Source organism: Pocillopora damicornis, chromosome 11, assembly GCF_964200805.1.
Source record: "Pocillopora damicornis chromosome 11, jaPocDami1.2, whole genome shotgun sequence".
In the NCBI taxonomy this organism is placed as follows: Eukaryota; Metazoa; Cnidaria; class Anthozoa; order Scleractinia; family Pocilloporidae; genus Pocillopora; species Pocillopora damicornis.
The window spans coordinates 21,215,017-21,228,538 of NC_142680.1; the positions used below are offsets into that span (position 1 = coordinate 21,215,017).

At 37.0% G+C, this 13,522-nt stretch overlaps 1 protein-coding gene and 1 pseudogene across 1 annotated transcript; both read left to right on the forward strand.

Moving 5' to 3' along the window:
- The first annotated feature begins 2,068 nt into the window (after nt 1-2,068).
- On the forward strand, nt 2,069-2,900 carry LOC149038186 (uncharacterized; annotated as a pseudogene).
- Nucleotides 2,901-3,735: 835 nt separating this feature from the next.
- On the forward strand, nt 3,736-12,975 carry LOC113681386 (uncharacterized). The gene is made up of 8 exons (XM_089187194.1): nt 3,736-4,028; nt 8,015-8,152; nt 8,464-8,617; nt 8,980-9,176; nt 9,681-9,831; nt 10,360-10,443; nt 11,178-11,267; nt 11,589-12,975. Exons 2-8 carry the CDS (start codon nt 8,015-8,017, stop codon nt 11,954-11,956), a joined length of 1,182 nt encoding a protein of 393 aa, XP_089043320.1. The 5' UTR covers nt 3,736-4,028; the 3' UTR covers nt 11,957-12,975.
- The last annotated feature ends 547 nt before the right edge of the window (nt 12,976-13,522 follow it).

A 13,522-nucleotide genomic window follows, 5' to 3' on the forward strand; every position in this document is an offset into this window, starting at 1 on the left:
ACAATATTTACCCCTAAGTAACCTTGATCGGCATAACAGAATACATACTTCGAAATTTTCCATGCTTTGTGTCTTTCCCCAAGGTTCATTAAATACTCGATGAAAACCTTTGCGTCATTCAAAGAAAACGCAGCATTTTCCAGCGCAGTCGTGACTCGTTTGACATGAAGACACAGAGATGGCGAGTTCATTAAGGCTTTAAATTACAAACTCTTAAGGGCGGGAAATTTTTCTGAAACAAAATCATTCACGAACATTATTATTAATTCTGAATAATGTCAATTCGATTCACGTTTCCTTTAGATAATAAATTTTACTCCCATTTTGCCAATCATACAAAGAAATCAATACACTAAGCAATACCTCCAACAAAACACAGTTACACAGTTGTAAATCTCCATCCTCATCCTGAGTAGAACTATGCCATCACAAAGGTGGAATAATCGCGGAAGAATAACCGCGCTTAAGACCTTCCTATATACCAAGGAATTCGTGCCACTGGATTCGACATGTGCCAGTAACCTACTTTCGCATTTAACGTGACGTTCAGCTAAGATCAGCAAACTGTTTCTTTTTTTCTTCATTTTAAACGATTCCAATCCTAATAGTGGTATCATATTTGCATAAGAAAGCTAATGTCAACTCGAGACTCTGCATTAATTTTTTTTGATGAAATGAAACACAACAAACCAGAGATACTGCGTACTTAAAATACTAACCGTTTAAACATTTTCTTCCATATGACGCTCTTAACGGGCTCAACGAGCTGCCAAAATTCTCTTCAAATCCGTTTTCGTTCGTGTGATAGCTTGACTTCTATTTAGATTTGACAGTTCAGTTCGACAGTTTGACTGTTAAACCTTAAATGAAGATTTTTACACACCAGCTGAATAGATTTATGAATTTGCATTGAAATCAAAATTGATTTTCTTTAAGCTCATCTCACTGAACTACAAGTCTGCTGTCAGATGATTAACGTGGACGCTATTTTAGTCCCTTAAATTTCTCATTTCTCAATGCGTCAGAAATTGAAATTATATTCATGAAACAGGGACGCATTTTGTGATACAAATCTTGGCAATGACTGGTGTAAGCCGCAAAGGTACAACGGACAATTACTGGTCATTCTGATTTTTCGGTCATTGCTAACATAGTACTTCGGTCATAAGCATGATCCTAAGCAGACCCTTGCAAAAGTTTCACCAAAACTGCAGAGACCTGGAGATTTTCGCTCAAACACACAACATTGGAGTAATATCAAGGTAAGAAAAAAAAAATTTTTGATTTTAATGAAGCCTTTTGAATTTTCTGAAACACACTTGCTAGTGCAATGACAGCTGAATGTTCCTAATAAAGACGAAATAACCTTGGCTTTGCTCTCTAAAATAATGACTTCATATTTAGAAAGCAATCATACGATTGGAGTGATCAGTTCCGTAATGTTTACCCTGAAACGTCATTTAAAAAATTGAAAACCATTTCTAGCTTCCGCACAGAACTCATGTTGTGCTTCTTGTGTTGTTTCGCTGCTCGTCTGTCTTCGTCATCTAAAATGATAAGTTTGTTTGGGACATTAGGATTTGTTTTCTTCAGCAAAATAACTGGCCAAGCTATGACTGGCCTATTTACCGGACCAGGTAGGAATTTGCATTAGCTGATCTTTTTTATTTTTTTCTTAGTTTAACTCAGAGAACTCTTACACAATAAACTTTTAGCACCTTTCCTCTCTCAAAGTTCAGAGCCCTCTTACTTCATAACTTTTTCATTCAGTACGATGGTGTTGTAGTCTTCAGGTCTTACTGTTATGAAAAATTCCTAAACTACACAGCATTGAATCGTTGTTGTTAAGTGCTTCTTAATAATTGTGTGCTGAATATAATACGCGCCTATCAAAACAACATGTCCATTTACTATGAAGCGAAACTAACGACGTACATAGAAAAAGTTCTGCTTTGATTCTTTTTTATCTCTTAGTATTGATCAAAGGATCAACAGTTTTTAAGGAGAGATCAGTGTATTGTGTTTCAACAACGAAGTGATTGAACGAATATTTATGGAAGATTTTACGATGACAACCCGTGTGGACATAGACGAGCATGCATCACTCCTGCACCGCTCAAGCTATTACCTGCCTCTTCCAAACGAAGACAGGCAAAACAAAAGATCCATCAAACTGTGGGCTGTAGGCTTTGCCTTGCTGTTACTATGGAATGTTGGTGGCCCATGTGTGTACATGATTCGTAGTGTAAATTGTTTCAAAGACAATTCCACTGTCTGTTTTTGTGAGAAAGGCGCAGTGTTTCCATATTCCGAAGAACTGGTGATAACATGGCTTACTACACTCTCTGTTTTCACAATCATCATCATCTTGGCACTGCAGAAAGTTCCGGATTTTCTTGGGTACAAAGCCATCCTACATCGGCTGAAATTTCTTCCCTCCTGTTGGACTCTGATGATTCTCTTGTTTGTATCCTTGACCAGATACATCAAGCTCGCTATATCTGCCAAATCCATCAATTCCTGGATGATATTGATGGGTTTGGCTTTTAACTATATTCTTAGAACTTTATTTGTTGGCTTTTTTAATTATACGCAGTTGAGTTTTTTTGAAGCGTCAATATCTCAGTTATATCTTTGTGTTGTCAAAGCTTTCCGTGCTGGTGTTATTTGCCATCTCTCTAATGAACTTGCTTGCCACCATTTTAGAACTTACTGTTCAAGTTCGTAAGGTGCATCGGTCTATGGGAGCACAACACTCAGAATATTTTGAAATGATAAATGATCTTCTGCGTGACTTTGGTACAACCACTTTTAGATTCAAAATGACGAGTTTCTTTTGGCAGAAACTTTTCATTGATGATAAGAATATTCTCCGCTCTACACAAGCACCTTTGCCGTGATAACATGGATGATAGAGCAGTAAAACAGAGAGTGTATAGATTGGTGGGAGTGACGGCCTCTCATCCTATTTGGCGCAATTTTCGATTGAGAATCGAAAGTAATCGGAAATTTGCTTCACCACGCTCTGTGATTGGTTCAGAAAATTTAAACTCTCGCTCCCTTCGGAACTAATCAGATGCAACGCGAAACCCAATTGCGACTCGTACCCTCGCGTGTTTCCACGACCTTTGCAGTTCTGCTTGGTTTTACTTTGAATTCGTATCTGTTCTTTGAGATAATTTCCTCTCCTCTGATTGGCCGATGTATTAACTTTGGCTTTGGTTTCAAGACACGCGATCGGAATGCACTATAAGGAATTCTATTACTTTCTATCTATGCGAACGACCGAGAAAATGGCTCTAACCAATTGTAAATAGCCCGTTCCCCATCTCTCTGGTTAAAAAAGCACATGACATAATATTCGTGTTTTCGTGTCTCAAGCTAAATTGTTAGTTTCTTCTTAGATGTTTCCCTTAACCTGTAAACGGGTTTAAATCCTAATATACCAATTTCATTTCATTTTTATTAGTGAGACTCATTATATTTTTATTTGCTTGCTCTTTTTGTTACGTACACGTTCAAACGCAAATAATTTTAGTGTTTAAACCAATAAAAGGTGAGTTTGATTCAAAGGTTTTGCACATCCTCAATGCACATATTTATAGTGCAAAATCGTTGCAGTGAACGGCTTTCAACTTGAAAAGCGCCTAACTCCAAGTGGCACCATGAGTGTTCGTGTCAATCAGGAGAATCTCGGGCGTGAGTCATCGATTCCCACGCACGAAAATTGGAATGGTTCACCCGTTCCTCACGTTGTAACCCAGTAACTACTGGACTTGTAATGACGTTGTAACCAGTAAATTAATGCGTTGTAATCGGGATAGACCTATTGACAAATCTAGACCTGGGGGAGGGGTAAATGAGTAGCTAAAATGTCGTGTGTAATCTACGTATCACTGGCGCGCTAATTCGGATCGATCGATTCAGAAGAGATATATTTTTCCTTTATTTGCAAGCTCACACGCTTTATCTGTGCAATTAGCCGACACCTTTCTGGTCGTAAATTTGGTTTATCGATCATTTTCAAGGTGAGTATCACTAATAATAAAAGGTATTCTACTTTGTTTAATGTTCGAGGCACTTGTCTGATGATTTGATGATCGGATATGATCGATAAGTTATAAATATTTCTAAGCCTTTATTTACCTCTCAAAAATTCACGGGTCGATAGGTAAGCAAACCATCACAATATTTTATAATCCAGTAATCGTGCATCTCATTTATATTAATGAGAGCCATTTATTTGCGGGCTACAAGTACCAGTATTCACAATAGTGATTCATGCATGTGCGGCTTAACAGTCATCTCGCCATCAGTTACAATGAATATCATGACAGTTATTTTATATTTAAGATTATTGTCATTTCGAGAACTGAAAATAAAAATTCCAATCTACAAATAAAGTCACATTTAGCATGTTTATGTGTATTAATATATAGTCCCACAACGATCCATCGCATTCCAGATAACTGATGAACTGTCTAGTTGTCCTCGTGCACCGGTGCTGTACCGGTGCGTAAAGGAATAACCATTGTATTTTCGTTGTTTAGGAGTCATTGGTTAGCTGTTATGTATTTTTTGGTCTTTTGTATCGGCTCTTGTGTACCGGTACCCGAGGACAAAACCAAAATGTGGATTACATTCATCTCATTACAATCCAATTATTTGTGGATTACAATATTTGCATTACAATCCAATAATTTATGGGTTACAATCATCTCATCACCATCCAATAATTTGTGGATTACAATTATCTAATTTAAATTCAATCATTTGTGAATGCTATTATCTCATAACAATCCAAAAATTTGTGGATTACAATTATTTCCTTACAATGCAATAATTTGTGGGTTACAATCATCTCATTACAATCCATTATTATATGGCTGTGATAGTACGTGCACTCTGATTGGTTAATTAGGGGTCCAGAATCCCCCGGTAATTGTTTATGGGCATTACAGATTTTTTCCCCCACAAAACCTAGTGAACTTAGTGACTTTCCCTGAAAGAAACTTCGTTGAAAAAAGACAAAATTGAACATTGAACAAAACATGTATCTCTTCTTTAAATATGAGTTCTGAAGAAGATTTTCTTCATAAGTTTATTACCCTGATGAAATTGTGACGTAAATGATAGGCAATGTAGATGTTCTCTCTATTCCGCTTGCTTTGCCTATGTGAAGGCATATAATAAATAACTTAACAGACTTCGCGCTGAATTTTTGCTTTATGGACCGTACCCAGAGGCTCAGTCCATAAAGCAAACATTTCATCCCTCAGTCTGGAATTTTACAGTAAAGCCATTGCACATGGTGCACATGGTTATTACGTAAATAATTTTTGGATTACAATCATCTCATTACAATTCAATAATTTGTGGATTACAATCATTTTATTACAATCCAATAATTTGTGGATCATCTCAGTACAATTCAATGGTTTGTGGGTTACAGTCATCTCATTGCAATCCAATCCATTATATATGCTTCCTTCTATACCTTATGTATTTTAAGGATTTTGCTGGCAATTGAAGTCTTAGTATTTCCTAAAGTTTTTCACTTATTACTTTTCAAACAATAATGATTCCATGGCAAGTACAATAAGATGGAAAGAGTATAGTTATAATATAGCTTTTGGGATGCAAAAGACAAAGTGCTGTTCACTTGGATTCATTGTAGAAAACATTAGCTTTAAGAAACACTTGCCAATACTGATAAGGAATCCAGTCTGAACGCAAGCATCTTATACGTATAAACTGCAGGAATCGCAGTGTTAAAAGAAAATCAGGCTCGAAGTAGCCTATCAGGCCAGAGTAGTCCAATGGGATCATGCCCATCAGTGATATGGTCCATGAACCTTCACAGTCCCTGACAAGGTGGTACATGGACTGGGTCCACAACAGTGGACCATGGACCTGGGTTACGATAATTCCAATACAATCTAAATTAATTTTTGTATTACATTATCATCTCAATACAATCCAATAATTTGTGGGTTACAATCACCTCAATACAATCCAATAATTTGTGGGTTACAATCATCTCATTACAATCCAATAATTTGTGGGTTACAATCACCTCAATACAATACAACACATTATTATATGGCTGCGATAGTACACGTGCTCTGATTGGTTAATTAGCGGTCCGTAATCCTCCGGTAAACGCCCACGGGCATTACAGATTTTTCCCACCACGGTTTTTGTTTACAAAACCTAGCAAACTTAGTGACTTTTGCTGAAAGAAACTTCGTTAAAAGTCAGAGCAAGAAATTGAACAAAACACGCATCTCCTCTTTAACTATGCGTTCTGAAGAAGTTTTCTTTTCTCAATTTTATTATTCAAGCAAAATTGCGACGGAAAATGTAGAAGTTCTCTCTATTTCGGCTTTGCCTATCTGAAGCCATATAATAAACAACTTAATAACCTTGTTTGCTCGGGCTTTACTGTAAAATTCCAGACTTCTGGCTGAAATTTTTGATAAATCAAAAATATCATCCCTCAGTCTGGAATTTGACAGTAAAGCCCTCGAGCGCGGTTATTAAGTAGTTAATAATTTGTGGGTTTTAATCATCTTATTACAATCCAATAATTTGTGGGTTACAATCACCTCAATACAATCCAATAATTTGTGGGTTACAATCATCTTATTACAATCCAATAACTTGTGGGTTACAATCACCTCAATGCAATCCAATAATTTGTGGGTTACAATCACCTCAATACAATCCAATAATTTGTGGGTTACAATCATCTCATTACAATTCCAAAAATTGGTGTGTTTTAATCACCTTATTAGGGAGCTGGTCAAAACTGTTATACACAGACAGGACCCACCACTCCAATGAAAGACTGGTGGTGTCTTTTCTAACCCCCCCCCCCCTTCCCCACCAAAAATTATAGTGTCTCCTTTGAATAGCCCCCTGTCTCTCATGGTGAAAAATAGGTAAAAAGATTTAAATGTCTTTGTGCAGTTTGCCTGTTAATGCAAGCTTCATGCACACAAACAATGAACATCTTATCTCAAATTTTCAAGTTAATAACATGTACTCTATCAGGTTCAAAAGATTGGTTGTGTCTGGTATAGCCTCTCCACCCTTAGTCAAGGCGGGTCCTAATCAAGTTCACTTGTTTTGACCACCTCCCTTACAATCCAATGATTTGTGTGTTTTAGTCATCTTATTACAATCCAATAATTTGTGGGTTACAATCCCCTCAATACAATCCAATAATTTGTGGGTTACAATCATCTTATTACAATCCAATAATTTGTGGGTTACAATCCCCTCAATACAATCCAATAATTTGTGGGTTACAATCATCTCATTACAATCCAAAAATTGGTGTGTTTTAATCATCTTATTACAATCCAATAATTTGTGGGTTTTAATCATCTTATTACAATCCAATAATTTGTGGGTTTTAATCATCTATTACAATCCAATAATTTGTGGGTTAAAATCATCTCAATGCAATCCAATTATTTGTGGATTACAATAATCCTATTACAATGCAATAATTTGTGGATTACAATCATCTCATTACAATCCGATAACTTGCAGAGTTCAATCATCTTATTACAATCCAATAATTTTTGAATTACAACCATCTCATTACAATCCAATATTATTTGTGGGTTACAATCATCTCATAACACTTTAATAAATTGTGGATTACAATTATTTCATAGCAATCCAATTATTTGTGGGTTACAATAATTGTATGACCGTCCAATAATTTATAGCAATCCAATTATTTGTGGGTTTCAATAATTGTATGACCGTCCAATAATTTATGGGTTACAATAATTAAGTTGCAATCCAATAATTTCATACCATACTACAATATAGTAATTATTGAATTATGATCATAATCTCATTACAATCCACTGAAAGTTGTGTTTTATTTTCAGTGATCTCATTACAATCCACTTATATGTTTGTGCTACAATTATTTCATTTTGTGCAATCCAATAATTTGTGTGTTAATTACGATCATCCCATTATTCTGTTTTAGATGCCACCTACCAAATTAAGTGCAGAACAACTTAATCATTTACGTGAATTGTGGGAGGCTGGGCTGAATAGTGTAGGTGACAAGAAGAAGCTATCGGAAGTGGTGCAAGCCACTGGTTTAACAGAGAAAACAATCAAGGTATGTTAGGATAGTTGATATAAACTAACCTTGAGCAGCACACTCTTCCTAACAAGTTAACATGTTTACTTGAACTATTAAAAATACCTATGGTATCAGTATTAGAATTCCTTATATGATTGGATAATTCGTCCATGGTAACTGAACTCATATACTATATGTGCCACACATTAATGATAAGGAAAATCAGCCTGCAAGCTTGAATACCCTTGCTGGTATGAGTTTTACACACACTGGAATTACCATTTAAGATGCACTTTTCCTGAGATATTTTAACTCCATTGACTTATGCGTTATTTTATATCTCAAAGTATTGGATTGGAAATGAACGAAAGAGGCGTGGATTAGCGACAAAAAGGGGACCAAGAGACCCAGATAATGGTGCCCAAAAGTACGTGCTGGGTAAAAAAAGGAAGAAATCTGGATACTCTGTATTTAAGAGTTCGTTTCTGTCCAGCGAAAAAGGTACGTGTTCTGTTTATGTATGTAACTATACGCTGCAAATTGATTTATTACGGCATATTTTAATACTAACATGAATGTTACTGCATTTGGGTATAGGCGTATATAGATGTTAAATTAGGTAGAAAAGAATGGAATTAATTAGTGTGAAGTTATTTTTTATCATTTTTAGATCAAAGCACTCATACAAGACACAGACAAAAACATTTTTTGGGATGATGCTGTTGCGCACTTTGTGCGATTCAGTACAAAACAACTGAATGTATGACCGTGGTAATTCCATTGGTCATTTCAAGTGAATTACATTAAACATAAAATTCACACACGAGTTATCTAACGCGTAATTATATCATTTCTTTATTAAGCTCATAAGATGTTAGCCGATGGGCATGGCCCTGGCGCTGTTCAAAAGCAGGCTAACATTGAGTACAGACTGTTAGACGATGCCGAAAAGGAAAGCCTTCACAAAAAAGCAGAGGAGCAAAACTCTGGCGATCCATCAGACTCCCGCATCCCAAGGCAACAACTGATTAAAAAGCTTGTTGCCAACATAGATTCTAACGTAAGTACTCACTCCTAGTTTGTCCTTATCGTTGACTGTGTTTTAAAAAAGTGTACGCCAATTATAGCTGGAAATCGCGAAGAATTGCTGGTGTGTTGGAAGCTTTTCAGCCGAAATGGAGTACGACACTGTGTCGCACTCCAAAGGTTAAACTGAGGAATTATATTTTATCGGATCCGTCTTTGTCTCGCTTACTAGTTTCTCTTTAATGTAATTCCTAGTAACTTATTAAACGCAATGTAGGTATGATACTGATAAACATTTACTCAAATTATATATTTATAATAGTGAATAGTGAGTTCGTTGTATGTCCTCGAGCTTTCCTTTGAAGGCAAACAGGAACTACTGATACTCTGTATTTCTGTTATCCTTGGTATTATTCGTGTCGACATAAAAGCCGTCAAGTACAAAAAACGGTTAATTGTTTAATGAAAAAAATGTTTGCAAGAAATAAAGTTAAGTTGTTGCGTATTACTCTCTAATTTTGTTTCATTTGGTCAACAGATGCAAAGACTCGATCAACTGGGGTGCCCTTCCGTTTGGCTTGGGTACTGCGCGAGCGCTCCCGAGAGGCTGTACTCTCCCCAAATGTCGGATATGGCAGAGGACGCCACATTCACCAATTACGTGGTCTCTACCATGGTGAATAAATTAAGTAAGTAGGTAATAGCAACATCGAATAGGCAATTTTCCATAGCAAGAGCAGTTTTCAATTTAGTGTCGTAAAAACTGAAATCAAAGTAATCGCTCTGACCAATCACAAAGGACAATGGTAATCCAGTGAACCAGGCAAAACTAAAAGGAATACATGTTTTTGACGCGAAGTGGTTTATTACATCTGATTGCCCGAGAAAGTGGATCGAGATTTTTAAACCAATCACTAAGCGTGGAAATGCAAAACCAAAGCAAACGCGAATTTACTTTCGACACTTAAGTGAATTCAAAACAGCTCTATGTCAAAATTATAATTTTGCTTCGCGGCTCAGTGGAAAAAAAAAGAAATATCATGTCGCATCGAGGTTGGGGCATGTATAAACACGGCTAATCCTCTCTTGGTATAAATCATTTCTTTCGTTTTACCCCAAGCCTCGAAGCTAGGGTAGTAATTTAATATATTAATTTAATGTATGGAAAGTATTTGACAATGTATGGTTTTGGTGTTGACAATGTTAAAAATCAATAGGCAAAGCACAGATGGCTGAGCAGGAAGAAAAAAAAGCGAAGAAAAAGAAGGAGCAAAAGAAGAAGAAAACTTCTCAGAAATCAGGTAATCACTCTCTTTTTTTAAAAGAACCTTCTTTGTAAGAACGTTGAGGCGGGGATTAACCAAGGTAGTTGACCGTGTATTTCTTTCAGCTTGGAGTTTGTAGTACACGGTGGTACAATACTATACCATGTAAATTTAAGAACATCTTGAACGTTTTCAGCCTTAAACCGCAAAACTAGAAGTATAAGAACGTTCAGCCTCAGCTCCAAAATTAAATGTTCTTATAAGAAAAAAATAGAGTGTACATCAGAATTCCGTTTGATTTCTCGCCGGTTATTCGCGATTTTTCCTCGAACATCATCAAGGTAGTTGCCCTTTTTTTCTTTTAGCCTCAACTCGAAAATTATACGTTCTTATAAGAAAAAATGTGTATATTAGAAATTGTCTTCACCTAGCTTTTTAAGTCGAACGCGTAGATACACTGCATCGGAAGGACATTAACATTACTCTCAGAAAAGAGCGAGTAGATTTTATTTTTAAAGTTACTCACCTAAGTTATTCTGACTAGTATATTGTTCTGATGTGGTAATTATATACTGTATATTGGAACCCGATATAATAATACAATGAAACAAAATACTACTGAGAAAGACTGATATTCAAATACAAGCAATCAAGTTATAACAATAAACATTGCAAACAAAAGGAATATGACTTGTATAAAAGCCACATTATGATCACTACACTGGACGAAGGCTTGATTTCAAAACCGTTTTCTTCTTCTCGGTGTTTAGGTGCAGAGGTTAATCCAAAAAATGGACCTGGTACGTCACAGGGGACTGCACCTCAGACGCAGCCTGACACTTCCACTGGTGCCAGTGAAGGTGTGTTTTATTCATGTGTATGGCTAAAACTCTCACACACCCACACACACACACACAAAATATAGTTCATCGGTGATAGACAGAACTACAACACAATAACGATTTGATTTTAAAAAACGCCGTACTTATCACTGCTCGTGTGTTCCTGTGTGTTTGTTTTTAATTATATATTTATATTTTTGAACTTGATTTTTCCGGCTTTTAATCGGACTGGACAATCATAGTGACACCAATAGGAAACTGCTGTCTTTTAGTCACTATACTTAGCATTTTATTTGAGCAATTCAGTCAATTTAATTTATACTTCTTTGTCTGGTTTAGGTAATGAAGTTGAGCTGTTTGACAACTCCAACAAACTCGTTTGTCGGGGTGTTGTAACTGCTCAAGCCATGGTACACGGCCGGGCACTGAAAACCGGATGGGCCGCAGTGATGATACAGGATATCTTGTCAAAGGGAAAAGTGGAGCCATGGCAAGAATATCCCACCCATTCTGGGGAAGTAGAAGAAGGGAGTTTTGTCGCCTGGCCGACTGCTTACATCCAACCGCGACGAGAAGCTCTGCAAACTGCCCGGCCGAAACAAAACCTTTCGGAGACGCAGGGTTTAAAGGATGCCCTTCATCCCGACAAGTTTGTCTCTCCCGGGACAATAATGTCCAGGGAGAGACAGCTACGAAGTAGAAAGTGAAAACATTATGATTCCATTATTGCGCCATTTTACCATATTTGGACATGAGAACGCGCAAATCATGAGCCTGTAATGCTCCGGTTTGACTGTTTTAGAACAGAGCAAATACGGACGGAAAGCGTAGAGCAACAAAATGGTTGGACAAAAGGGAGCAAAATTGACTTGTTTACGTCCTTTACGCTTGACTTTTAAGCGACGACCTTTCGACGGGAACGCATTTTTTTAACTCAACAGAAGGAAACTTGCGAGGACATTTAATTCTTTTTGTTTGTGTTGTTTTCGTCATTCGCGCACGCTTCATAAGATCGATAAGATTCTAAGGCGATGGAGGTTGTATTTCAAAAACTAGGTGCCAAAATGCTAGAAAATGGCGCAATAATGAAATCATAAATCCCTTATTGGATGGTTTAACATGTAATACGTCCGGTCATTTAGCTCGATACCCGCGCGTATTATACGTTAAACCATCCAATAAGGTGTATGTAACGGTTCACTGTAAAGTTAAGCAACCACACAGAGGACGACAACGAAAATGCAATGTGGGAGGCTAACCTTTCCTTCTGGAAATTTCATTGAGACTCTTGAAACTATTTACATTAATAGAATGGTGCTGACAAAGACATAAAGCTTTATTTGAGGTTATTCGTGTTGTTTCTTTGTACAGTTTAGCAGATTGCAAAACACATGTGCAGGTCTTTGCCCTGCAGTGTTCTTCCTCCCCTTCTCTTAAGCAATGTTCTCGTTGCCAACGCTGTTGTGGTTGCGTAAATTCCCTATTGTAAAGAAAAAATGCAGTTTGCATGGAATAAGATAACCAAAGTTGTAATTCATAAGTCTGTTTATCGTTTCCTTTTCTCATGATTTTGTGTTCTCTTAGTCGATACTAATCTGTTACATCTTGCTGACTTATATTCTATTTAAAATGCAAAATCATGATTAGGATAGGAACGAAGGATCCTCCACTGTCACTTGCTACTACACACTCTGATAAATCACTGTACATATCAATAAATAGGATAGCCGAGATATATTAAAATGAACTTATTGATGCGTTTTAGCGTATGATGTACATAAGACAATGTATGTTCCAATGCTACGTCTTCAGAAGATACTTAACAGTACGGCCAGTGTTTTCGACTCTCCCCTGGATGCTAGTCCATTTCAGGGTCACCCCCTCCCCCTCCCCCAGCAGTTAATACACCGGTTCCCATGTACTGAAGAGAGGCATAGTAAAGGTTAAGTGTCTTGCCCAAGAACATAACGCAGTGCCCTTACAAGACCTATTTTTTGGGCCCAGTGCATACTAACCTGGCATAAGGTATATTTTTTGGTCCAGCGCATACCGTGACAATTTGTCCACCACGCCCCCATGCGTCTCTATACAATAGTGACAGGGTTCGCACTCACCTTGAAAGTCCTTGAAAATCCTTGAATGTCAAAATAAAAATTCACGGCCTTAAAAGTCCTTGAAAATTGCAGACAGTGCTGGAAAGCCCTTGAATTCACTAAATTCACCCCATTTTTCAGTCTGTTTTTGTGTCTACCCCATTTTTCAGCCTCTTTGAA